General features: G+C 44.4%; 1 protein-coding gene across 6 annotated transcripts in view; it reads right to left on the minus strand.

Annotated features, from left to right (window-relative positions):
- Window positions 1-27,608, minus strand: part of Grin2b (glutamate ionotropic receptor NMDA type subunit 2B) — a 477,610-nt gene that overhangs the window by 321,765 nt on the left and 128,237 nt on the right. For all 6 annotated transcript variants that reach the window (XM_017592437.3, XM_017592438.3, XM_017592439.3 and 3 more), the window contains 1 exon segment: window positions 26,914-27,342. In XM_017592437.3, the coding sequence (XP_017447926.1) occupies window positions 26,914-27,324 (411 nt within the window). In that variant the 5' untranslated portion in view covers window positions 27,325-27,342.

The raw sequence follows: 27,608 nt of genomic DNA on the forward strand, positions 1-27,608 counted from the left end.
AGTTTAATTCCAAGAACATGAGGTTCTTATTACATATTAAACAGCCAGAACACAGCCAGAAAAGAAGCACCAGGATCCCGGGAGCCATGCGAAGTTGTCAGGAACATTATCGAAAGAGCATTTATAAAGAGAAGCAGGTACAAGTTGAAAATCTATCAAAATACCGTCGTTGCAGAGCCCAACACAAGTCAGATATTTATAATTTGTTTACAACAAATCACGGGCCCGCTCTGAAATGTGTCGTATTGCATTGGCAAGGGCTGCTCTTCCGGCTATGCTTACCGGTTGTATTTACACCACCCATGTAAAGTGATGTTTAATACCCATTTCAAAGCCAATGCTATCAAAATATATCATAGCCTACATCCAACAGCTCAGGAGTAGGCTGCAAACCTAAATGCTTTTCCCCTCATTATCACCTCAGTAAGGGTCCCTTGCCGGGACCTGGCTAAGAGCACCTATCTGACTAAGCTTAATGAAGTGTCAATGAAGGCAAAATGTCCCAGGCCATCATGGGCTTCCTTCTGAAAAGGTTCAAGGGCACCCTGGGAAAAGGCTTTGGGGGTAGTTGGTTTTGGTGAAGAAGTGCAGGATCGGTTTACTATCCATGGCTCACATGGTGTGTATAGGCCTTTGCCCATGAATTCTGCTCAACGTATTTGCCCGAACTTTCCACTGTGGCTTTTGCTCTTAAGAATGCAGACTCCATACATACAATTTTGGTTCTGTTTGCTTGTTTGTTTGCTTTGCTTTCCTGGAGTAACTTCTTGATTTACCCGTTCTCTTTCCTTTTTACCAAAAACTCATCAGCCAATGTCGATAAAGAATTTCTTCAGTTAAACCTCCTATCACTTATCCGAATGCTGTTTCGGCGTGGCCTTAACTAAAGGGCTGGAAGACGGTTTCCTCCTCCTGAAGTGTGCAATCTCTCCACCTCAGGCACCTCATTTAACCTCTTGGCATCTTAGAGGATGATGGGGATGGACTCTGACTCACAGGACCGCAGACTCACAGTTCCACTTGGCACAAATAGGGAGGACTGGATTAAGGCAAAGCCTCTCTGTGCGCACACTTCGAAAACTGTGAAGCAGCGTCTAACGTGTACACACTTATTGTCCTTTGAAATCTCAGTCTCTGTCCACAAGTGGTTTCTTGCGGAGCATTATTCCAAGCACAACCTCTCAGCTGCACATCCGTTCCGTACACTCACGAGTCTCCTCTTCCAAGGGACTCAGTGAGAGGAGCTGTCCACGCGAGGATGGAAGGCTTAGCTACTTACTTACTTTTCTGTTGTTGTGATGAAAATTCTCTGGTAAAAGCAGTTGAAGGGAGAAAGGACTTGTTTGGGGTCACTGTCCCAGAGGGATACAGTCATTGTGGTTAAAAAAAAAAAAAAGGAACTACAGCAGAAACATGAGTCTGGCCGGTCGCACTGCATCTGTATTCAGGAAGCTGAACATAAACAGGAAGTGGGGCCAGCCTATCTAGCCTCAAAAGCCCACAATCTCCATGAACAGTGCCACCTGCTGGGGACCAAATGTTCCAACATGTGAGCCTATGGGGGGCATGTGACATTGAAACTACAATAGTATCCTTGATTGAGAAATGGGAGGTGCTACCTTTAGCTGGCAAAAAGGAGGTGAGACACAGCCACAGAGAGTATGTCTTTTGATTGCTGAAAAAATCTCCACTAAACAGTCTATTTTATCAAAAAGATAAAGAAAAGAGAATGGGGAAATCAGGAAGTTACTCCAGGAAAACAATGCAAACAAATAAACAAAACTTTCCATCTACCTATTCATGATCACCATAAACCCACACAACTCCCAAAATATATAGGCCAAAAATCTATGGAGGGATAATTTTTAGCAATATCTGGCCTATTTTTTAATATACAGTCAGTTACCTCAGGCCACAGAGGAATGCCATGCAGCCCCAGCCTAATTCAGGCTTCACTACGACCTCAGCTGTAGGCAGGAGAGAGGAGGGAAGGCATCTATCATGACTACCATCTTCTAGACTTTGAGTAAGCATAGAGGACTGGTACCTTGTGGGGGTTAAAGCCTTGCTGGAGCCTGACCTGGTAGTCTAGCGAATCAGGCCAGCTCCCGGAGAGATCTGAGGCAAGGCACTTCATCTTTCTTGGCTTGGCAGCCTTGCCTGTGAAATAAGGGCATGACACAAACTTCTGAGATGCCCTCCAGGCTGAACAGACTTCCACACAGGCCAACAAGACAACATGCCGTCTAAACGTCATTTGGAGGCGAGGAATGGAAATAGGGCGTCCTCCTAGAAATCCATTTCCTTTCCCTTTGTACACTCTGAATACCCAGTCACAAAATCTGTCAGCAAGGACGTAAGCTAAAACCTCAAAATTTGACCACACACCTTCCCGTGGCACCACAGATCCTCATTTGCTTTGCTTAGCTCTAATCTACTCTCTGTGACTTCGTCCATTTTAAATGACTTCCTCTGTCTCTCTTGTCACCTCTTCAATCAGCATCATGTGCTTCTAGATGCTATATAAGAATCAACTCAAATAGATGACAAACCTCAAGGCCTTCATTTTCAAATCAAGACAAGGAGACCCAAGAGTGGTTAAGGGACTTTCCCATGGTCAAATAGCCATGGCGTGCTATAAAGCAAGGGACCATAGCTTGGTAGGTCAGCATAGACTCTTTCCCTGTGACCTCTAAGTGAGTGCTCCCATTTAGCCAGAGGACGCAACTCGAAAGAGAATTAAGTCCCTCAAATCTAACATCAATTAGTACCTGTTTTATGATGTTGCTTGTATAACACACATTTTATTTCATTATCTGTGTGCATGTGTACCTGTGTCTGTGGTGGTGGTGGTGGTGGTGGGGTGTGTTATGTGTGTCTGTGTGTGTTCATGTGTATATCATGTGTATATGTATCGATGGTAATGATATTATGGGTACATTTAGGTGTATAGGTGCACATGGTCAGTGTATCTATGCATGTGTTTAATAGGAACACCTATGTAAGCAGGTACGCATGCTCAATGGGTATGTGTATATCTATGCGTGTGTTACAGGTACACCTATGTGTGCAGGTGCACATGCTCAGTGTGTACGTATATAGCTATGTATGTGTTATAGGTACACCTATGTGTGCAGATGCACATACTCAGAGAACTAGGAGGCATTTTGCTCAAGCACTCTCTCTACCTTACTAGTGTCTCTCACTGAATCCATAGCTTGCTGTATTTTTCGCTACGCTGGCTGGCCTGATGATCTTCCTGTCTCGAACCACCAACACTGCTGGGGGTTTAAGGCCCTCATGGCCATGCCAGCCTTACTACATGGATGCTAGAAAGCTCCGTCCTCATGCTTGTGCAGCAAGTCCTCTGACTGACTAGGCCTCCTCTCCTCAACACACACTGTTTGGAATAACAGTAACGAGCCTACCCATTTGTCCTTCATCTTAAACCCTGGTGATGTTTACATCCTTTCTGTTTAAACCTAGTAAAGTATGACAGACCAGTGTCTTTCAGTTTCTCGACGAATGAGAGTTAAACTCCAAGGTCACCTTTACACTCTTTTCAACCTCAAGCCAACCATTCCTATGTCCAGGGTGACTGCGGATACATCCCAGGTTCTCTATTGTATACCCCAGCCTCTGGTGCTGGAACCTATGTAAAAGTTAATTAAATCTTTTATTTATAATTATTATCTCACACTTATAAATAATTAAAAGTCACGCATTCTTCCAGAAGCTACAAAAGGCCCAGAAATAGAACACGGGGATTTGGGAGGGGCTCATCAGGAAATGTATTGGCTAGAGATGTTAGAATCAATTCGGGAATCGAAACGATGAAGAGACACTGAAACCAACAATGAGGACTGGGTAAGGAAGTGGAAAAAAAACCCAAACAAAAAAAAAAACAGTGTAACACTGAGACATGAGAAGGAGGAGTCCAAGAAATACTAGCTAAAAAATTAAAAGAGCGCTTATAGTGGGAAAACGCCAGACTTAGGAGCAAGAGAGGAGGGGAGAGGGATGCAGAGAGCAGGGGCTAAGGGTGAGCAAACACTGGCGAGCTCTGTTTTCCTCCCTGCATGGCTAGGGAAACTGAGGCACAGAAAGCATAAGTATGTGAAGGGCTCAGGACTAACAAGAAACCCCCAGGTATGGTAGTGTACGCCTGTAATTCTAAAAATAGGAGGCAGAGACAGCAGAGATCAGGAGTTCGAGGTTATGCTTGAGTCTAACATCATCCTGCACTGTATGAGATCCCATTTCTCCTCATTCCCTCCTATTCAGTGAAAAGGATGAATTAGTACAATGGCCAGAACCCGAGGCCTTATGTCTGGGACTGAACTCCATACACTGTATATCGAGCATGAACTCTTTGCACACATAGAATTATAAGGTATTTGTCTGCAAGGATCTCAATATAAAGTTTATTTAGCTAGATAGCTGTGGTGATAGATTAATGAGGTCACTTATCAAGGCTCCGCATTGACCCAGACGCCCACTATGACTGAGTTGAGAACTTGAATGCGGCCACTGGAGTTCACCTATGCCATGGTATCAGGGATCCTATAGGACCCTATAGAGAGAAGACGTATGGCCTTGGACGGCCTCATTAAATTCCAAGTTCTAACCCGTGCAATCGACTTGCCACAGACTCTGAAACTGGAGTGTGACAGCCGCAGCAGGCCAGAGCAGACCACCTGGGAACATTTAACTGTGCCAGGCCCAAAGGTAGGCCACTGAGGGATGTGGCCACTGACAAAATGAAGCCTGGAGATAGCTGTGTGCACCACAGAAAGTATGTCGTGTAGAAGAGTGGGTCACGGAGATGGAGCGAGGCAAGGGGAGGGAAGGACACAAACGCATGAACCAGGAGTGAGATGACGGGGTGGGAAGCAGGCTGCAAATGAAGGAGAGGAAGGAGAACATAGAGAAGGAGGTATGAGAGACTCAGAGAGGATCCACACCTGACAGGCCAAGAGCTTGGTCCATGGGACACCGAAGGGCATCTGGAACAGTCTGTAGAAAGTGCCACTGCCACCTTCTCTATAAGGTGGAAGCTAAAGTGACCCCAGATCAACTCATTGGCCTCGGATGCACTCCGACTTCTCTCTTCCCCACCTCTCTGAAGGAGCCCCAGAAGCCCAGTTGCCTCAATGGAGCTACTGCTGTCTCAGGCTTCCTAGTGGGCTCTGGATTTTTCCCTCCACTTGATCAAAGATGACTGACCCCTGTCTGCAGGGCAGCCCAGCAGCGTGTGTGGCTTGTGGTCAGGCTATTTTCAGCCCTCGAGAAAATACCTTCTGTTTTAAGCATATAGCTCCCTAATGAGCCCACGAGGTAGCTGAGATCGCCCTATCACTGTGTCTCTCAATGAGTCAGACTAGAAGTATCCACGGAATGGGCCGCACCGTCGGTACATCTATTTATTAAGACCCTGGCAAGGAATCAGTCACTACATGATCTGAGCTTAGTGTAAGACAAAGACCCACAAGGAAAAAACTGCTGGGGTCACATGGAGAACAGGCCTGGGACCGAATTATACAGTGCTTTATGGGTAAGCCCTATTGGTGGACAAGGGAAGGAAGGTAGGGACTGAGGAAGGGGCAGCCAAGAGACAGAGAAAAGGTATTGGGTAAAAGGAGCAGAGTGAGTTGTCAAAATGAAAGGAACTAAAATCTGAAAAGCAGTAGAAACCCACTCCTTTCAGTTGCCTCTCCTCCGGGGCTAACCATCCAGAAGACATCTGGGCGACAGCTGACCATGTAAGTCCTGTTAACACCTTCATGCTCTTTCTGAAATTCAAGGGACTAACAACTCCTAGAATCTCTACGCCCCTGTTGTAGTGCCCGGGCTGTTCTCTTGGGTTAAGGAGAGCGTATAGGGGTAGGAAGCAAGGGACCTTTCCAATATGGCATCCAGAGAACGGCTCTGTGCCCTTAAACCCTTTCTCCTTTGCTGGTTCATCCTTGTCAGGTTGATCTGGTCTGCTCTCAGGAAGAGATGAAGTCACATTAACACCTGCTCACTGCCACCAGCCTTTCCCTCCCTTTGACTAGTAAAACTTCCTGATGTTCCCCACAACTCTGGGTTCCAAAGAGAGAAGTGCATGGCTTTCCCTGATAACACTATTGCTATCAGTGGAATCCCAGGGATGAGAGGTGAGCAGGGGCTGGGGCCAGAAGAGTGTTCCTGTCTCTCAGCTCCATCTAACATAGGTTAGCCTTCTCTGGGAAAACACCACTGCAGGCAAGCAGGATGAGAAACAGGACGATGACCACCTCTCTGTTCCTGCTGAGGAAAAGCCCATTGTGAGTCCTGCTGCTCAGCCTGTGCCCCATCCATAGCTCTGTGTGACAACGACAGGACCTGCTGCTGTCACTGCGGTTGAGCATCTGCTGATGGCCTGACTGGTCAGTTCCCTCGCGCCTTTCTTGACTGGCCCTGAGAATCCCTGCCTTCCTAATTCCTGTCAGAATTCTTCAACCCTGGGCTCTGACTTGCAGATTTTGTCTTTTTCTGCTCTCAGTACCTGCTCTGCATCCGGACCCCTCTGATATCTCCATTCAGAGGGGCACAAGGGGGTAGGCTCTGGCAGAGACTCCAGGCAAGTAGCCAGCCTGGGGCCAGGGGGAAGAGAATTATTCATAGGATCACAGATGTTTGAGATGAAAAGAACACGCGAAAACACATCTCACTTATCCATCCCACCTTGCGATGTAGGCTCCTGTCCAAAAATCACATGGTCTGTGCCCATCGGCAAGGGACCCATCATCATGAACAAATACGAACTAAGTGAGCCTTGTGTCTTCTCCTTTGTCCCAGTCAAGGGGGGGAGATGGGCCTCTTTCCTTTGAAAAGGGCTCACGCATTGTGTGAGAGAAATCTGCCTTTCACACTCATTGCCTGAGCACAGAGAGCTAGCCGACACTTTGACATGGACTTTTTTTCATACCTGAATACAACTTTGACCCATAAACAGACCTGAACATCAGAGAAGCAAGCAAGCAGGGTGTGTACTGAAAACCTAGCAATATGTTTAATGTTTAGTTAAATAAAGTTTGTGGAAAAAAAAAAAGAAAACCTAGCAATGAGGCAGGTACTGGTAAAGAGGTTGGAGATAGTAGCTCTGGGTAGCACGTCCAGCAACTGGTAAGGATGTCTGGAACAATGTGACAAAATGTATGGATGATACATAGAGCTAGTCAACAGTGGGAAGGCAGTGGGTAGCCAATAAGCCAAGACCTAAAGCCATTTCAAACAGGGACAGGTGAGGCAAAGACATTGCCTGTCTTTCGTTACATTTCGTATTCAAACTGGAAGCTTAGACCTTCACCTGATGTCTATTTGAATCCATTTCCTCCTGACACACACCATGATAGGAAAAAAAACAACTTCAAATCCAGAACCAATCCAAAAGTCAAACCTTCAAAGTTTGCTTAGAAATGTCAGAACCTGGAGGTTTTTGGGGAGTCTGAAGTCCACTCTTATAGGTGAAGATCTTGGAGAGAATGAGCACTCTCATGCTGATCCTTACTGGTCTAGTGCTCCCATGTCGGTCCTGGCCCAGGCCCAGGGTGGCTAGAAATACCCTCTCTAGGTCCTTTCCCCTTCAACCACCTTCTGTGTCTTGTCTCCACCTCAGCCCTACTCCTCTCTTTGAATTGTCTCCCGTTGACACTAAGATTCAAGTCCAGACCGACTGAGTAAGGGTGGGATCATCTTTACCCAAGTGCCACCTGGGCACCGTCTGAGCAGTTGGGACATCTTTCTCCAGCTAAATGCTATCTGTTCCCCAAAAGACCAAGGCCATGATAATGTTCAAGAAGAGGCGAAATATATCAGCAAAATTGCAAGCTTTGGCCACTCAGTCACCGATTCCAATTTCCACCCTGCTCCCACGAGTGTGAAATTACAGAGTGCTTTCCTTTCTAATCCTTGTCTCTTCAACCTGTAAGTGAAGGCAAGTAATACTTCTACTGCAAGCCTAGATTATCTCTGGAAGATTAAACAGACTACCAACAAAGTACCAACTACACACACTGTCTGTAGCCTCTGCCATATAGAAGTTATCTGGCTTTTTGAACAAAAAAAAAATGGAATAAAATTGACCTGTCCTGAAAACTCAGATCTAACCCACTCCAAGGTTTAAGACACACCACAGCGTTGTGGGCCAAGCTGACCAAGTCCCCTTGTCCCTGAAACTGAAAGCCAGAGACTGCCATTGCCTTCTAGTGGCTGATTTCCACCTTCTGGTTCCACAAGGGCTTGCTCCCTTCTGCAGTCTCCTCCCCTCATCCTTCAGCTCCTCTCCCCATTTTCCTCTTTCTTCCCCTTTGTTAAGAAGCCACACAAACACCTTCACAGGACCATATACAGAAAGCTCAACAACCAAGCCCACACCTAACACAGAGCTGAGTCACACGAACTGTGTGGTGTGTTCTACTCTGCAGAATTTACTGTATCTCAGGATCCTTTGGGGAAATTTTTATGAGAACAACAATTAATGCATCTTTAGCCCCAAACCTTTAGAGTTACAAATCTTGAGTATGGAGCCAATGATTATCTCTTAAGATAATGATAAAATAAAATCTTCTTGCTGAAAGGTCCAAGAATCTCTCAATAAAATGACTCTTCTCATTCTACCACCATAGGAAAACTTCCTCCTGCTGCAGCTGTGAACAAACACAGAGACACATAGCCGGACTATATGAAGGAGTGAAAGGCTTTGGAGCAGTTAACCCTAGGAGGGATGAACATATTTCTCCTTCAGCTCCCTCCCCACAGACTCAAGGAGCCTTGCTGAAGAGGAGGCAGAAAGAGAGTAAGAGCCTGAGGAGATAGAAGATACCAAGGAAACAATGCCTTCAAAAACCACACAATGGATACACACATGGACTCACAGAGACTGTGGCAGCATTCACAGGACCAGGGCCAGGATGGGTCTGCAACCAATGGGTCTTAGAGCTGAGAGAAGAAGGGACACATGCCCCTATTCTTAACCAAAAAGCTATTTCCAACAGACAGCCACTTGCCAATGAAGAACTAGATTTCTCCAAGGGAGCCTCACTGAGGAAACACAAAATGAACTAGGAAGCATCTTTGGAGAGGTTTCACCCCTCAATGTTAAGTCAGGTGTTTGTCTTTGTCCCTTGTTTGTTTGTTTGTTGCTGTTTTCTATGTTACATACCCTTGCATATATTATGCCTTTTGGGTTTGTGTTCTTATGGGATTCCCGCGTGTGCAAATCTGTGCATCTCTGCATCTCTATGGATTTCTTGTGCTTTTCCTTCAGTTCCTTTTCTTGTTTCGTCACCTTAAGATTTTTTAATTTAATTTTATTTTATTATTATCCCTTAGCTACCTGTTTGCTTTCTAAGGAGAGCCAGAAAGAGCATGGATCTGAATGGGAGGGGCAGAGAAGAGGAATTGAGAGGAGTAGGGGAGGGAAAACAGTAATCAGAATATATCAAATAAAAACAATATCTTCAATAAAAGAGTAAAGTATCTTAAATCAATTTAAGAAACAAAAAAGAGACCCGCGGATCCCGGCCCACAGCAGCTCTCTGCTCCCAAACCCCGTGGGAGAGAGACCTCACCGCCTGATCAGGTGGGCACTCCTGAGGCTGCAGAGCGGAGGAGACCACCAACACTGCCCACCCCTGCCCACATCCCTGGCCCAAGAGGCAACTGTATAAGGCCTCTGGGTTCCCGTAGGGGAGGGCCCAGAGCGGCAGGACCCCTGCGCCTGAGACACCGCTGGAACCTGAAGGAAACAGACCGGATAAACAGGTCTAGGCACGGTCAGAAATAGCAGAACAAAGTAACACTAGAGATAATCTGATGGCGAGAGGCAAGCGCAGGAACCCAAGCAACAGAAACCAAGACTACATGGCATCATCGGAGCCCAATTCTCCCACCAAAGCAAACACGGAATATCCAAACACACCAGAAAAGCAAGATCTAGTTTCAAAATCATATTTGATCATGATGCTGGAGGACTTCAAGAAAGACATAAAGAACTCCCTTAGAGAACAAGTAGAAGCCTACAGAGAGGAATTGCAAAAATCCCTGAAAGAATTCCAGGAAAACACAATCAAACAGTTGAAGGAATTAAAAATGAAAATAGAAGCAATCAAGAAAGAACACGTGGAAACAACCTGGACATAGAAAATCAAAAGAAAAGACAAGGAGCTGTAGATACAAGCTTCACCAACAGAATACAAGAGATGGAAGAGAGAATCTCGGGAGCAGAAGATTCCATAGAAATCATTGACTCAACTGTCAAAGATAATGTAAAGCGGAAAAAGCTACTGGTCCAAAACATACAGGAAATCCAGGACTCAATGAGAAGATCAAACCTAAGGATAATAGGTATAGAAGAGAGTGAAGACTCCCAGCTCAAAGGACCAGTAAATATCTTCAACAAAATCATAGAAGAAAACTTCCCTAACCTAAAAAAAGAGATACCCATAGGCATACAAGAAGCCTACAGAACTCCAAATAGATTGGACCAGAAAAGAAACACCTCCCGTCACATAATTGTCAAAACACCAAACGCACAAAATAAAGAAAGAATATTAAAAGCAGTAAGGGAAAAAGGTCAAGTAACATATAAAGGCAGACCTATCAGAATCACACCAGACTTTTCGCCAGAAACTATGAAGGCCAGAAGATCCTGGACAGATGTCATACAGACCCTAAGAGAACACAAATGCCAGCCCAGGTTACTGTATCCAGCAAAACTCTCAATTAACATAGATGGAGAAACCAAGATATTCCATGACAAAACCAAATTTACACAATGTCTTTCTACAAATCCAGCACTACAAAGGATAATAAAGGGTAAAGCCCAACATAAGGAGGCAAGCTATACCCTAGAAGAAGCAAGAAACTAATCATCTTGGCAACAAAACAAAGAGAAGAAAAGCACACAAACATAACCTCACATCCAAATATGAATATAACAGGAAGCAATAATCACTATTCCTTAATATCTCTCAACATCAATGGCCTCAACTCCCCAATAAAAAGACATAGATTAACAAACTGGATACGCAATGAGGACTCTGCATTCTGCTGCCTACAGGAAACACACCTCAGAGACAAAGACAGACACTACCTCAGAGTGAAAGGCTGGAAAACAACTTTCCAAGCAAATGGTCAGAAGAAGCAAGCTGGAGTAGCCATTCTAATATCAAATAAAATCAATTTTCAATTAAAAGTCATTAAAAAAGATAAGGAAGGACACTTCATATTCATCAAAGGAAAAATCCACCAAGATGAACTCTCAATCCTCATCTTTGGTTGGTTTATATACAAGTGTGCAATTTCTAGGCTTGAAAGTAAAATGATGCTATCTGGTGCTGGATAGAGGAGCCTTATTTTTTATTATGGCAGCTTGCTACTTTTGTAACATGGTGATTTGGTTGAACACAATAAAGTACAGTAGTAACTGATCTCCCCTTCTTCCTGGATGAGTGAGGAGATGATTAAATGTTGATGTCAGCATCCTTGAGCATATTCAGATGAGCTTCTGCTTCTGTTGAAAAGGATGCTGTGTTTGATTGTGGTCCGAAGCTTTGAAGCACTACTTGGCATCTCCTTCCTTGGAGGTCTCACTGTTTAAACATAACAGATTTGATAGCTTGTTGGTAAGGTGAGGTCCAGCTTGTCTCCACTAGGTCATCTTCATGTGAATCCGGTGGTTATACGGTTTTGTTCTAGGGATATTTCATTTTTTTAATAATGGTTTTAGCTGACATTCATGGAGAGAATGAATCCTTAGAACTGTGCCACTAGTGAAAGGAAATCCTGTCTAGAGTATGTTTCTTTACAAAGCTGTGTCACACCATCCTTTGGGCCCTCTGCTGGAAAAGTAGAATCAAGTCTCAAATAATGCCTTTTAAATTGTATCCTATAGTATTATAGATGTAGGACAGTACTGTATCATACCTCTGTGGATGTAAAATAGCTTGTACCTGCTTTATGATACGTAGTAGTTGACCGTGCTTTATCAGAGCTGTTTTTAATGATGTTGCTCAGAATGTTTTCTTTCCAGATGATGATTGAGAAGCTAATTTAAAAAAAATGGTGCCAGGTACCACAAGAGTAACAGAACTGTGCTGTTCTCTCGGGTTTTGTTTTTTTACTTTTTTTTTTTTAATGGAGTGTGCTAGATGTCTCTACAGTTTTGTTCAGATGACTGCAGAACCTGGAAAAGCTGTTGCTGCTGTTGATGCATAACACACTGCTATTATTGGTCTTTTTATATAAATATAAATATATATATATATACAGATATATAATTTGAATTTTTTGAAACTTTAGCTGTGCTGTCAACTTTGGAAAAAAGTATCCCCATTTACTGTGTTGAGTTGGCACTGTACAGAAATTAACAGCCATATTGGTCTAGAAATGTTGAACTTAAGTTTTTTCCATTTGTACAGGGGTAACACACTGTATTAAATATGTAAGGTCTTATCTACGTGGGTTTGATTACAAAAACTAATAAAGTATTCTCTAAATTTAAAAAAAAAAAGAAACAAAAAAGAATCTCTGCCATGCTCTAAAAACAAACTATATAAACTGAATCAAACTCCTTTCTCCCTTTCTTACTACATTTTTAACTCCTTCATTTTAACTCCCACAATTGCCTTAACTGATTAAGCTATGTTGTTTTAGCTTTTGAGAGTATATAATTTTTACTTCAATACAACTCAGGAATGGTAGAAGAATAAGAAGTATGTGTTTGTGTGTGTGGGGGGGTGACATGAGCTGGAAGGAAACTGCAGACATCAGATCTCTCAGAGCAGAAGTCGAGGGACACAGATGGAAGACAGCAGAAACAGAAGCAGGCATCAGAGTAGGAGGGAGGGATGGGTGGCAGCCACAAGCAGTGCCAGTGAGCCTGACTCCCCATGAAGTCTGTTGTCCTGGCAACAGGACACTGAAAGGTTAAAGGCTGCTGCTCCTTACAACTCTACAGAGCATGTTGCCAAGACAACAGAATGCATCCAAGACACATGGTGGCAGGCCATGCAGACTTGGGGGTATGCCAGGAACCCCCTACTCAGGACACACTACCTGAGCTGGCTAAGCCATTGCTCTGACTCCCGTGATTGGTGTCATCAACATTTATTTAAAAACGAAAGCAAACAAACAAACAAAAACCTCCCTCTGGATGTTCCTGTCCTGGCAGGTGACTTCTGATGACATGACCTTCACTCCATTGAGAAAGTAAAAAATTGGCACTTGGCTGTGACTACGTAGACAGAAATCCGGGAGCCACCAAAAGTACAGGAACTATTTAGTGAAGACAAAGACAAACCATGTTTCTAGCTGTCTACACACGCTTAGTGCCATCAAGATTATGAACAAATTTTGTGAACAAGGCGAAAAGTAACCTGTAGAAATACCAAAAGGAAAGTGTGCCTGGCTTGAAGAACTCTTACTGTTAGGAATAAGCCAGTCATTTACTCACTAAGAGATGTGCCAGACAAAGTAACAAGTAATGGTTATTTACACTTCAGAAAGAAGCAGTCAGGACTCAAGAGAACCCTAAGAGGGACTGCAGCCCATCAGTCAAGAGCATACTTAGTCTCTGGGGCAGTAAAAGGACTGTGGGGACAAAGTATATACTAGCCCTATCAAAGAGATACAGAAACACGAGCAACGACATCGCATGCAGAAAACATTGCCTAGCCTAGGAAAGCCAGAGATCAAACTCACCAGGCTCTAACCCCTTGAACTATGCTAACTCCATCTGCAAGGACAGTACCTCAGCTCATATCACTCCCTTCCCATGCCTAGGAAGAACACAAAAACATCCAACTACGTGCAGGGTTCTTCGGCCCCATAAGATTTGGCCCCAGAGGACCTCATCCATCTAAGTCACGCTGACCTGCGACTCATCAAAACCCAACAAAAGTAAAACTAAAAGAACGTGCTCCCACTTCAAGGCCCTCACACCTGCTCTTCTCTCTGACAAATATCATCCCTTATATCTCTACACATAGTGCAGGTCCTCTGCGACCTTCTGTGAGAAGTCTAAGTAAAATAGCCCATGATATTCCTCTCAGCTTGTTCATTAAAACGTTTATCACTGCTTTAGTCAGGATTCTCTCACTGTGACAAAATTTAAAAAAAAAAAAAAAGCTTAAGGAAGGGAGATTATGTTCTGGTTCATGGCCTCAGAAGTTGTGGCTAAGGTAGGTTGCCATGGTTACAATATGCAAAGACGGTGCAAATAGCCCACTTCCTCCACTCAAACCCCAACCTCCACAGTTTCCATCCCTTCCTAATAGTCAATTCAATTATGAATCTATCAAAGGATTAATCCACCAATTACCTCAAAACCAACGAATCTAGTCACCCACCAAACAACCTATCATCTGGCCACTAAGCCCTTAGTGAATGAGCCTTTCCAAGGGACAGACATTTTCAAATCACAACAAACTGTCATTTAAAAAATACTGTTGGGGTTGGGGATTTAGCTCAGTGGTAGAGCGCTTGCCTAGCAAGCGCAAGGCCCTGAGTTCGGTCCCCAGCTCCGAAAAAAGAAAAAAAAAAGAAAAAAAGAAAAAATATACTGTTTAACAGAAGAATCTGTTCATTGTCAATCTACCCCATACAAGAAGTCTTTCTTCTAGACTGTCTCTGGAACCTTCAGTGGTAGAGACTGGAAAATGCTTTTTTGCATGGATGAATAAATGAAGAGAAAGGACATTTTTGCTAAGTGAAGTTCCTAAATCTTGCCTGAGACCTTAGGAAACGTCTGAATTAAATGACGTCAGGTGATTTCTAGGTGATTTGGCATGTCATAGGAACTGTTTATGTCAATCTTTCAAGATTTAAAAAAAAGGAAGCTGTTTTCTCTCTTAAACTCGTGCTAATAAAGCCCAGACTGACTCCAGTGCCTCACTGGATGAAACATTTACTCTGCTGCCTCACATGGAACCCCTAACCTGAGGGTCCCCGTTTGACCATGTGTGTTAGAAATAACTGGAAATGGGTACTCTATCTCTAGGTCTGAAGCCATGCTGAGGGTGGGTTCCTGGCCAGATGTGAAGAAGGGAGGGGCACTAGAGATAGCATCCCGGAGAGAGAGATAAGAAGTGGTTTACCTGTAACTGGAGACATTAATCCTATTATCCATTTTCATTTGGATTTAAAACACTCTGCTCCTAATTGCAACTCACATCTGCTGCCCTAAAATAATGAATCCACACATACATCTACTAAATGGGTATTAAGAGCTTACAATATGCTACATGTAAGCTAGGTTCTGGGAATACATGGAGGAAGAAGACACAGTCCCTTGCAAAACGTGTAGGTTTCTATCAGGATGGAGACAGAATAGAAAAGGATGGCGATCCTATATGGTCGCAGTGGTGAGGATAGAAAGCAGGTCATGGACGGGAATAAAGGAAAAAGAACTTTTGACATTTAATGATAGAGAAGGCGTCATGACGATCCTGACTGAGTTGAGAACCACAGAGGAAATTAGTAGATCATGTCTCTGCACCTGTAAGGGCATTTCCAGAGACAAACCACAAAGACCCTGAGCTAAAAAGTGGGTTAATCCACCCGTGGATTCAAGTTTTAGTACAGGAGGTTGTAGACCTGTGGGGGTGGGGCTCGGTTATAGGAAATAGCTCCCTGGGGGTATATCTTTTCTGGCTGCATTTTTGTCCTGGGCACTTCCTGTTTTGGCTCCCCTCCACTTCCTGACTGCCATGATGCGAGCCAAGGCACCACACCCTCAACTCCTCGGTGAACTGACACCTCTGAAACTGAACTAGGACAAAGCCCTTCCTCCCCTCAAGTTGGTTATATCAGGTACTTTGGCTGTGAAGACAAATAACTTGGAGAGAAGAGAAGCGCCTGGTGACAGGAGACCATGGGTGAAAGCATGTGAACTTGTGAACACAGGTCAAAGGGCAACAGCCACTGATACGTGCCACATGGGCCTGGGATGTATAAAGAAACCAGCAACTTCACATGAATACACACACGCATGTGCACACATGAACACACGCATACACCCATGCATTCACACAGGAGAATGTGTGGAAAATAGGAAAATTAAAAACAAACAAACAAAAAGAGTGCAAGAAGAGAAGCAATGCCTAAGGGACAAACTCCTCTTGTACATTTCTACCAAGTAGGGGACCAGCTAAGGAAACCACAGATATTGCACCTTCTTAGTGTTGACCCTGGCCAGCAGAGGCCCCGGAAGTGAGAATACTGCACTTGGGCAGAGCACGCAAAAGTGCGTACCCGATCGCCACAGAGCTGGGTGAGTTCTGATCAATCAGTTAATGGCTTATGCCTCTGTTCATCTTATTAACCACTGTTTGCCAGGTATTTCCCTATTACTGTGTCTATGTTGTATGTGCGTGTTTGTCTAGGTGTGTACACGTGTATGCACATGCGAACAGCTAGAGTTAAACAATGTCTTCATCTGTCTTCGCATTTGTTTTTTGAAACAGCGTCTCAAAAGAAGCTATCTGGCTAATGAGCTTCAGGGATTTGCCCATTTCCTCCTATCCAGAGCACGGGAGATAGATGCACATCTCCGTGTCCAGGTTTACAGGGTATGCTAGGAATCTGAATTCAGATGCTCACACTTGGAAGACAAACACATGACCAGCCAAGCCATCTCCCCCTGACTCTCCAATACTTTGAACATCCTAATTCAATGCTATGGAGATCAGAGACTACTTTAATGTTTATGTTATAGATTAGAAAACAACTAAGGCTCAGAAAATGTAAATAATAAAAATTAACAAATATAATAATATTAATTATTATTATTATTAATATCAATGCCACTCATAAACAGGAGTAAAGACCAGGAAACAACCTAAGTAGTGGCATTCTGGTGTCTCTTCTTAGCTGTGGCATGGATGTTAGTTTGCAAGCGACACTGCAACAAATTATCACATACTTGGTGGCTCCATGTGACCCAACTGTAAGGCATTTTCTCAACTAGTGATCAAAGGGTTTGGCCTCTTGTGGGTGGTGCCATCCCTGGGCTGGTGGTCTTGGGTTCTATAAGAGAGCAAGCTGAGCAAGCCAGGGGAAGCAAGCCAGTAAGAAACATCTCTCCATGGCCTCTGCACCAGCTCCTGCTTCCTGCCCTGCGTGAATTCTAGCCCTGACTTCCTTTGGTGATGATCAGCAATGTGAGTGTGTAAGCTGAATAAACCCTTTCCTCCCCAACTTGTTTCTTGGCCATGTTTGTGCTGGAATAGAAACCCTGACTAAGACAAGATCTTTTATGACATCTGCAAAGACCCTTTTCTAAACTAGGTCATGGCGACAGCCAATTTATATTGTCAGTTTGAGTCACCTAAGAGACTGGTAAGACATGCCTGGTGTGTGTGATGGTGTTTTTAGAGAGGATTAACTGAAAAGACCAGCCCTCAGTGTGGGTGGCACCATGAAGGAAAAGGAAAGAACAATCCTACCACCACCAACCCATCACTGGCTTCATGGCCCACCATGATGTGAACCACTGTGCTTCTTGGTCATTGACATGATAGACATGATAGACGGCCATCTTTAAAAGTGTGAGCCAATATGAGTCTTTCCCTGCTCAAGTTGTTTACAGATACATTGTTGTAATGATGGGAAAAATAACTAATGCAGTCATATTTATACGTTCTTGAGGGCATTGGCATATGGGTTTGTTGGGGGCAGGGGTGTCATTACTCGACCCAGTTAGTGTTCATACAGAGTACACAGTTCAGTGACTGGCAACTTTTAAAGGTCATTGTTTTAAGGCTTTATGTGTTACACTATGCCAAAGGCTAGGGATATACTATTACTGATTCCCACAGCAAGCCGCTGTGCAGCATAGGGGAATGACAGGTAAACAAGTTATGAAGAAACATAAATAGGACACTAATCAACAAACGGGAGAGAAATGACAAATTCCAAGGTGGGAGTCAGATGAGGAACTGCTGAAGGAAGAGAAGGACTCTGAGGGACAAGGACGAGGATGTTCTAAGGGACGGAGAAAGCACAGACAATGGCACAGAGATGTAAACCAGCCAAGACCATTCAGGGAGCTGTAAATAATTTAGTGTGGCTTGACATTGCTCTTCAAAGGCGGGGAGACCAAGAAGACTCCTGGTGAGGCAGTCTGGGCCCTGATCAAAGAACATGTCATACTCCAAGGCACGGGAGGCCAGAGCAGAGTTCTTGGTGAAACTGTCACCATCAGACTTGAGCCTCTAAAGAACCTCTGGTGAAGTTACCCAGGTAGTACATGCTGGAGAAAGCCAGAGCCAGATCTCTAGTGAAGGAGGGTGCATGGGGTAGGGAGATATCCTAAGAAGGTGGGGCTAACAGAACTCCATAAAGAACTTGATTATTGCTCGAGGGAAGAGAGTTTCCTGGGCTGGCTCCCCAACTGGTAACATTCCTCCTCGGAGAGTGTCTCTGGGGTTTCCTTCTTAGTCTCCCCCGTCCCTGCTCTGCTCTTGTTTCTCTTCTCTTAGTGTCACCTCAGGACTTATGCTTGACCTTTCTTATGCTCTTCACTTGTCCTGGCCACCCCACAAATTATGCTGCAGTCACACTTCTGCTCTTGACCCCCTACATCCACTGCTCTGTCCTTGACCACCCATTATGCGAAATTCTATGCTTGGACCCAGAACCCAGGGCTCTGTCTATGCTCATGCTCCTCTATCTTGAAACCTGGAAACTCCAGGCTCTACTCTTGACCCCTGAACCTTAAGGTCTGTTCCCAATCCACTCAGTGCACTCAACACCTCACCATGACCCCCTCATCCCCTCTCCCCACTGTTCACTCTGAAACTTAGCCTACTGATGTCCTCAACCACATTCTTCCTACAACTGAGAAAATTAACTAGTTGGTACAGTAGTAATCTAGATACCCAACCCACAGAACTCTCTAACTGTAGAACCAACGGCTGACTACACATTTCGACTTCTATGGCCACTCCACATCACAGTTTGTCACTCCCGTTGTCACTGTCACCAACCTGTGGTGTGCCTGATTAAGCTTGCCATCATACTTGCTATAACTATCATCAGAAAGATCAAGAGCACGCAGTACCTCAGAAGGTCAACAACTTGAATACCTATTGACTTTGTCACTTTGGAGAAAGTGAGAGACAAAGAAATCCACAGGGAGAATAAAGAGCAGGGAAGCTTTCATGTTTCCTCAGATTTATTAATACAGATGTGATTTGAGTGTGACTGTGAGTCATGGAGATATTCTTCCATAGATAAACAACTGTTATTTTGAGTGAGACTCTCTTGACCATGAATGCTAACACACACGGTGGGATACTGTCTATGCTTTGTGTCCCCATTTTAAGTGTCTGTGATGCAATGAAAACAGGCATATGCACAGCAGTCATTGTGACATCTGATCAAGTCCTGATCTACTTTCAAACATCTCCTAAGAATCCCTAAGAGTAAAGATGAAAAGAAGAAAGAATAGTAACAAGGAGATCAAAGGAAACATCTGGCAAATGAGAATCCACTCCAAGGCATGGTGGAATCTTAAGCCATGGGTCAGGTCTCCATCAGCAAATGGTTTCTGGTTATGTGATAACTAAAAATTAATTCAAAACCAAACACTTATCAAATCAACTTGTTCCAAGCCCTGCTCACTTGTGTTGAATTGTGGGACTTCACATAGTCTTATTTCTGAACACACATTCTTCTCTGTGCGTGCCTTCGTGAGCCACTAAGAGATTCCATCAGAAACAGCCAGCTCAGGTGTGAGACTGTTGCGTGCTCTAAGTCGCGGTGTTTGTACTGTCCATGCAAAGTTCTCAGCTTTTATTAAGACATAAGGATTTAATTGTGGCGAGCAAAAACAGAATGCTTTCTGACCATTTTCCCTCAGTGTCCAAGTAACCAATTTATATCCTAGGATTTAAAAAAGTTTGATTTTTGAAATTACCACTTGAGTTATTGACTTAAGTCTTATTTTAAAAGAATGTTAAATGAGTTTGAATTTGGGATTAGGGCATAATTTCCAAAATTTCTGAAATGGTCTCTCATATACTTTTGTCATTGATTACTATATTGTTATAGGAAGGGACAGTTGTTATTAGTGTTGACAATTATGAACGTGAAATATCAGTCAAATCGGAAACTGATGCTCTCAGCCCTGCAGTACCAAATACTCAGCCAAGTTGTAATTCTTTATGTAAAAGAGGATAAGCATTGCTGCCTCTTTAATATTCAAATTTTCTTTCATCTGGAAAACTATACACATACCAGAGAATTGTTTTAAAATAAATTTCCTTATGATCCACTATCATTACAGTTAAATTTTATATTTATCATATACACTTGGGGTCACATAGAAGTTTCTCAAGAAAAAAGGGATCACTAGCAGAAAGAATTTAGGAAGCTGCACTCCGGAGGACATTAAAGACACCAGAGCAAGGGCACAGAAGCAGCATTTGAAGTGAGGCCCAAGGAACAGGAGATGTTTGGGCTTTTGCACCATAAGAATATTAGCTGAATTCCTAATTGTCATTTTCTTTGAGAGGCACCTGCAGGGCCATCTGTACCTCCATGTCCCCCTGTCATTCTATACCTCCAAGGACTGGCCACGGGACTGACATCACTTTGGACACTGAAGGATGTGAGGAAGATGCTTCCTGATGTAACACCCTCCTAACATATTCCCCTTCCTTGAATAAGGACATGATGTCTATGGCAGCGAAGACGGCTACATCCTAACCGTGACAAAAATACCAAAGGCCACTACACAGCAGTGCTGGCATCATTCAGCCGCTGACCCACCTCCAGAGAGTATTTCTCCAGACTCTGAGATCCCATTTGTCTAAGCCATTATGTGCAGATCACCACCTAGAGGTCCTCAGAAGCATTGCTAAGCCTCTTTGACCTACAGCTTCCTCATCTGTAGGATGGAGACAAACTGTCTCATAAATTAAATGAAAACATAGGATAAGATGCTATGTGTGAGGTGACGAGCTGCAATCAGGTGACTGGGCCAGAGCCTGACAAAAAAACCAAACGGTTATCAATGTCAGTCTTTCTTACCACAACAGCGTAACAACTTAGAATAATTAAGCCACCGGGTCTCAGTTGATGGAAACAAATGTCCCAAGGGCTTCTCCTTCAATTAATAAGGATGTCATTTTCCTTGCGATGTAAGAATGGTGCGCTGCATGAAAATACATTACAGCACATGTGAAAGGCCTGAGGTTTACCACGATTCACATCTGCCACTTCCTGAGGCTCACTCTGAACGAGGTACTTTTGTCTCCCTTGGAGAACTTGGCACTCAGCAAGGTTGAATGGCAGGACCAAGGTCACAAGGCTAGAAATAAGGACAACCCAAGCCTACCACACCAACCCACACTCCACAGCCAACACCCTCCCCTTGCTGTGCCTCTGCACCCTTGTGGACACCGTCATGTTCCTGAGGGATGACTGGGGAGTGATACTTATGTGTCACTTCATGCTGACCACCTTCATTTCTATGAAAAGCACGCTTCAAGTTTTACAAGCAAAAATGGCCCTGGACAAGTGGATGGTCTTCTCAAGGCCCATTTTTAAAGAGATGGTATACAGGCCAATTAGAAATGTATGCCATAGAAGATGGAAAAAATCTAGAATCTTCATGAAGCTGAGTGCCGCATATATGCTTGTTGTTCCCAGTACCTTAGAGAGAGCTGCGTGCCCATCTTCCCACAACTCAAGGAAGGAGAGAAAGCTGGAGGGAAGCTAAACTCTGGGTGGGCAGTTCGATCCTGGCTTCTTCCTTCCTCAGGTATGAACCCGGAGGAAGGAGCCATGACTTCAGACTCTAGTCCAACGAATCTAGCTCCTGAACTTTGACAAAGGTACATGAACACTCGCATTTAGTTTCTTCAAGAGAAAAGAAATGTTAGGGCTTACCTCAGGACTTCGTGAGAAATTAAAATGCTCACTAGTAAGTACCAGGTATATGCTCTACCCCTGCATCTAACACTATGATACCAGCGGCTCAGAGAATGCCATGTTGCAGGCAGCCGAAAGTGGGTAAAACACCCCAGCACTTCAGAAACTTCAGAGAAGACACTGGGTAAAGGGTATTTAACCTGGCTTAAATGTGGTGTTAGCTAAAGAAATTTACGTGAGAAAATAGAAAAAATAAAGAAAATAATCATGAGCTAAGGATAAGAGAGAAAAAGGAGAGGGGGGGGCAGAGACAGACAGAGACAGAGAGAGAGCAGAAATGGGCCGCCATCCTGTTACTTTCCAAAATGGCTTTCTGCACAAAAATCAAAATGACAGCAAAAACAGTAAAACCTGAAAATAATCTTTGGAGCATCACTGCACAACCCGGTTCTTTAGGAAGGAGAGCGCGGAGCCAGAGTGCACAATGAGCATGCGCACAGCAGCCTTCGGTGAGAAGAAAGGTACAGGTCAGTCTTTTGGTCAGTCTTTGGCGACAGTCTTTCACTCTGATCAACCCATTCACCCTGAACCCCGACTCGCACTCAGCGCGCTCTTTCCTCTCCTACCAATCAGAGCTGCCAGGCTCCGGTCTCACTTCATCTTCCCTGATCCTGCTGCGATCTCCACCCTTCTGTTTTGTGTCCCGCATCCCGCGGAAGCCATACTCATTGTCACTGAGGCCAGAGGCAGAACGATTTCGAGGGACTCCGGTGTCCCTTACTGAGTGTCTGCTTGCTCGGTACCATTCCAACATTTTTACTGTGTTTTCTTTTCCCTTCGAAACGATGTAAATTGGGTGGAAGGAAACCAATTTATATCTTACAACCCGTCTACTGAGCCTCATATCACTTAAGCGATGATTGCCTATTTCCCAAACTCGTCAGAATGGAGATTGAAATGTGTGACTTACAATTCTTAATTCCGTGTCTTATGAAGCAAAATTGTACACAGAAAGCATGGGTTTCCAAACATGTGCTTCTAGGAGTTGAATCCCAGTTCACTGCTAACTGGGAGCTGCGATGTTCTGGACTGGTTACTTAACATCTCTAAGCTAAAAAACGTGAGGACCCGATCGGTCGAGAAAGCTCCTAGAGAGAAATGGAGATGCTTTCAGCCCGATTTCAGATCGGCATCCCAAATCCAGGATCCCAGTAAGAATAAAGCAACTATAACAACACAAAATAAAATGTTACTTATTCTCAGGTGGGGGACTGCCGAGAAGCACCTCATTCATTTTTAAACTCCTCCTAACTACTCTCAATTGTCTTTGGCTGTAACTTCTTTGGTAGCTAGATAGAGCTTTTTCTATCACGGATGTACCCTTTTTGGCCATGGCAGGCTTCCATACTCTAATGAATCAACGCCCTGGATGGGGCGAGGTCTCTTCAGTGCTCTTCTTCAGAGCTCTCTCCCAGATTTCTCTCCTGGGTTTTCTTTATCAGTGTTATCCAGGCTCCGAGCAAGGTACACGCTGCATATCTCCATCCCCCACCGCTCACAAATGGATACTTTCTTCCCACTGTGCAGCCAGGGGACTGAGGTCAACCATAACAAGCTGGTGAGAAAACCAGGAAGTGCTGGTTGGAACCGCTCCGACTCTAGCTTGCTCCGACTCCAGCTTCTGAGTTCTGGGCAGAACTCAGTGCTATACTGTCTCCTATGCTTCTCCTACACTCCTATGAGTGTAGTGTGCATTTACCTCACTGAGAGCAGAGCGCTGGCGCTTTGACTGACCCATCTGCGTATGCAAACGTGACTGCACGCTATTTGACCAGAGGCTGAGGCAGATCTGTGCATCTTTGTCATCAGAAGGCCTTATAACTGTGGTGTCTTTCAGCCATTAAAAGCTCAACAAGTACAGAGAGCAAGCACCTAAGTTCTATCCAGTGGAAAAAGAACAATGGATGTAGAAGGGCAGATGAAACAGGTTCCATTGGTTACTAAGTTTCAGCCACAGACACTATGCAGCCCAGAGTTCCCTCATCAGTCCCATTTTGAAGTGTGTGATCCTGTTGCCCAACTATCTGTCACAGCTCTCAAATCACAGGTCCCTGCTCTACATGGTCAGTATGCAGCCATGGCAACTGAGTGAATGCTTCCATTTAAAGCCAAACACAGCTGACCTCAGACTTTGAAGCCAAAATGTCTCTCACCATAACCTGGAAGAACCTTCTCTTGATTTCCTGAAGACCCTCTAAGCCTGTGGGTCTTATCCTGTGCATATTCCTTGACACAGCCTGAGAATCACTTCTGTCCTTTCAAGTGCCTCTGGCTCTGTGACACCACTCTTGGAGCCACCATCAATCTCATCCCCTACCCTCCGTGACCAAGCATCTGTCTCTCTGTCTACCTGGATCTTTCCTTCTTCCTCCTTCTGACTTTGAGCCAAAATTCAATTAGACATTATTTACTCTATGTTAGGACTTATTCCAAAATAGTCACTATTCATCTCCTCTTGCTGATGGGGGGAAGGAAAGGTGAGATGAGGTTTCTGGATGAGGTAACAATGTGGACAGGAGGAAGAGCAGTCGCTGGAGTAGATCTCATAATAGAGACTCCTGAGATCTACACTGCCAGATCAGTTCTGCCTGTTACCCCTAAGAGGCAGTAGCGAGCAGGTTCTCTGTAGAACTGTGCTGCCCTTGTTTCTTCTTCCTTCTCTCCTGCAATGAGCCTTCTGCATTGCCTGACGTTGAAACAAGTGCTAGATTACTGTGACATTTCCCACAATGCCACAGGACAAAGAAGAAAGGAGCAATTAAGAAGGTTTATGAAGCCCCCACCAGCCTCATTCTTTCCTTAGGGGCAACAGGTCATACACTTAAAGTACGGCTTCTTGTTCCTACAGCATCACTTTCGATCTTTAATCTCTTTGAACCTTGGTTTCCCATCTAAAAGAGATGCATTGCCACTGAGCTCGGTGGCATTAAATAAAACAATGTATGGACATGCTAACTGCCTAGCACACTCTCACAGCTCCCAGCATGCACCAGGGAGCACGAAAACCCAGGCTCCACCCAGACTGCACCTCAGCTCACAATTTTATATTCATGTTGAGAGTTTGCAAGAGGTACCAGGGGGATGCAGCCAATCAGCTTATGCTCAGGCTCCCTGCTCAAGGGAAATAACACAGGTTTGCAATAACTCAAATGAGCAGCAGCAATGAAATTATTTTTATCTGTTGTACTCTGGAAAGAAGCGCACACTTATTTATGATCTCAAAATTTGGCTCTTAATCATGCCATCATTCTTCCAATGCAATATTGCGCCCTTAGAATACCATGCATAAAATAGAACATAATTTAACAAGGACCACAACCTTTAAGAACGATGTCTACCCAAAGCAGACACTTGGTGGGTTTTGCCACAGTTTGTTCCTTTTCCTTTGTATTTGAGTTCGCCCTACTTCCTGGCATGAGCGAGTCCTGCCGGTATCTGTTTTCTGATTAGGTGTCCACATGATATTGCCCTCACACGTGATACTGAAGCTTCTCCACTGTCTTCTCTCAGTCCAGCCTTCCCTAGACTCAACTATGGGAGGAAGAAGGAGCAGCCATCTCTCCTGGCACCAACAGACGGCGACACTGGTCATAAGGGGGTTATTCTCTGCTAGATTTGTGCTGGTAGTTCTCATCTGGTCAAGCAACATGCCTGTGGTGGTGAGGCAAGGCTTGGGGTGTTTGTAAACATCGTTGGCCACAGAGCATGCCCTTTAGATAGAAACCTAAAGGCAGTTCTGAAACTGGTAACAACAAACGTAGATGGTGGTACTAAGGTGGAGAGGATTCTAAAAATGGCTAATGATGCTCAAATTGCAGGGAGGTGACTCACTCCAAGACCGAAATGGCTGAAAAGGACAGGTGCACCAGCTGTGGGAGCTTAGCAAGGGCACCGATCAGTGAGGAGACACATCTGAATAACTAGCAGTGGTGTAGAAATCCAAGTGGAACATTTTTCTGTGATTTTAGACTCAGTGGTAATGTCAAGAGAGAATCTGTCATTAGTCATTGACGCTGATGTGAATTTAGCCATTTCCTTTCTGAAGCGTCAAAGCAATGTTCTCAGCTTTAACTGCACTCTGGAATCACTCGGGGTGGTTTTCAGACCTCAGAATCTCAGGCCGTGATGGAACAAGCCATCACACCATTCAGAGTCACCTCCAGGTGATTCCAGTGTGAAACCACAGTTAAAGTCTTCACATTTAATAATGGGGGAAACACGCAGCTATTGTGCTTGTAGGGGAGAATGTCTGTTTGAATGCGCAAAGCCTGAGATGTTAGTAGATGCCTTTCTCTTCCTGTAAACATTTAGGTCTTTGCGGACCATGACTGCCTCTCTTGGTGCATTTGAATTCTATTTGAATTCATGTGGCTGTTGTGGAAGAGAACATGTCTATCATGATAGAACAGAGGATACTTCACAGTGTTGAAGGATCTACTCATGTCCCTCACATACCCATTTGGAAAAAGGCCACCTACCAAGACTCCAAGTTTAGTATGGCTTAGTCACAGGCAGACACACAAACCCATCCTAAACCTTAGGCCATTGGTTTCCAAACTTCCTAATGCTGAGACCATCTAGTACAGTTCCTCATGTTGTGATGACCCCTCACCCAACCATAAAATTATTTTCATTACTACTTCATAGCAATAATTTTGCAGCGGTTATAAACCATAATGTAAGCATCTGTGTTCTCCAATGTTCTTAGGCCACCTCTGTGAAAGGGTCGTTCAATGCCCCAAGGGGTCGCGACCCACAGGTTGAGGACCATTACTGTAGACCCTTCTACACCACTATCATTTTCTCACTTTCATCTCCTAACTATCTGACTAGCTGCCATCTATTCGCTCACTCATTGACGTGCTTTGGTGCATTTCTATCTTTAACTAGATTTTAGTTTTGCCTTAAAAACCAATGCATCATTCGCTCCTCGCAATAGCCTGCTTTTACCTTATCCGCCATTATCATAGATGAGCCCCCATGGATGCCCAGGATGGGGGTGAGAGTCTGAGCAGAAATGAAGTCGAGGATCTGAGCGATGGCTTCTTGGTCGGTGTCATCCGCGAACACCACCCCCTGGATCTTCCGGTCAGACATAAGATCGCAGATACGGGTGATGATGCTCTTTGGGTCAGTTTCGTTCATGGCTACCAGCTCCACCCGGGGAACTACTGAGAGATGATGGAAGTCATCTTTCTCGTGGGCGTCTTTTATGGCCACTTCGTCTGAAGTGCCCACGAGGATGACAGCGATGCCGATGCTGGGGGGGCTCTTTTGGGAACGAGCTTTGCTGCCTGATACGGCCAAGACGGCCAACACCAACCAGAACTTGGGGGAACAGCACTCTGCGCTGGGCTTCATCTTCAGCTAGTCGGCTCTCTGAAAAGAGAAGGGAGAAAATCATTTAAAACGTGGCCCACGTTGTGGAACACATCCTTGGAGTGTCTGAATGCCAGGGAGTCAAGAACCTCATCTCCATCCGGCTGGTCATGAAGCTCGGTTTCTCTCCGCTATACCAGTCTCTTAATTCTGACGCTCAAGGGGCATGATGAGAGGAAAAGAAAATTTCAAGAGCCTAATAAATCTTTGACCAAGACAAACGTGCAACCAACAGACAGAGAGAAACCAGGCGAGGATGTGCTGGG

The sequence above is a fragment of the Rattus norvegicus genome, chromosome 4 (genome assembly GCF_036323735.1).
Source record: "Rattus norvegicus strain BN/NHsdMcwi chromosome 4, GRCr8, whole genome shotgun sequence".
Classification (NCBI taxonomy): Eukaryota; Metazoa; Chordata; class Mammalia; order Rodentia; family Muridae; genus Rattus; species Rattus norvegicus.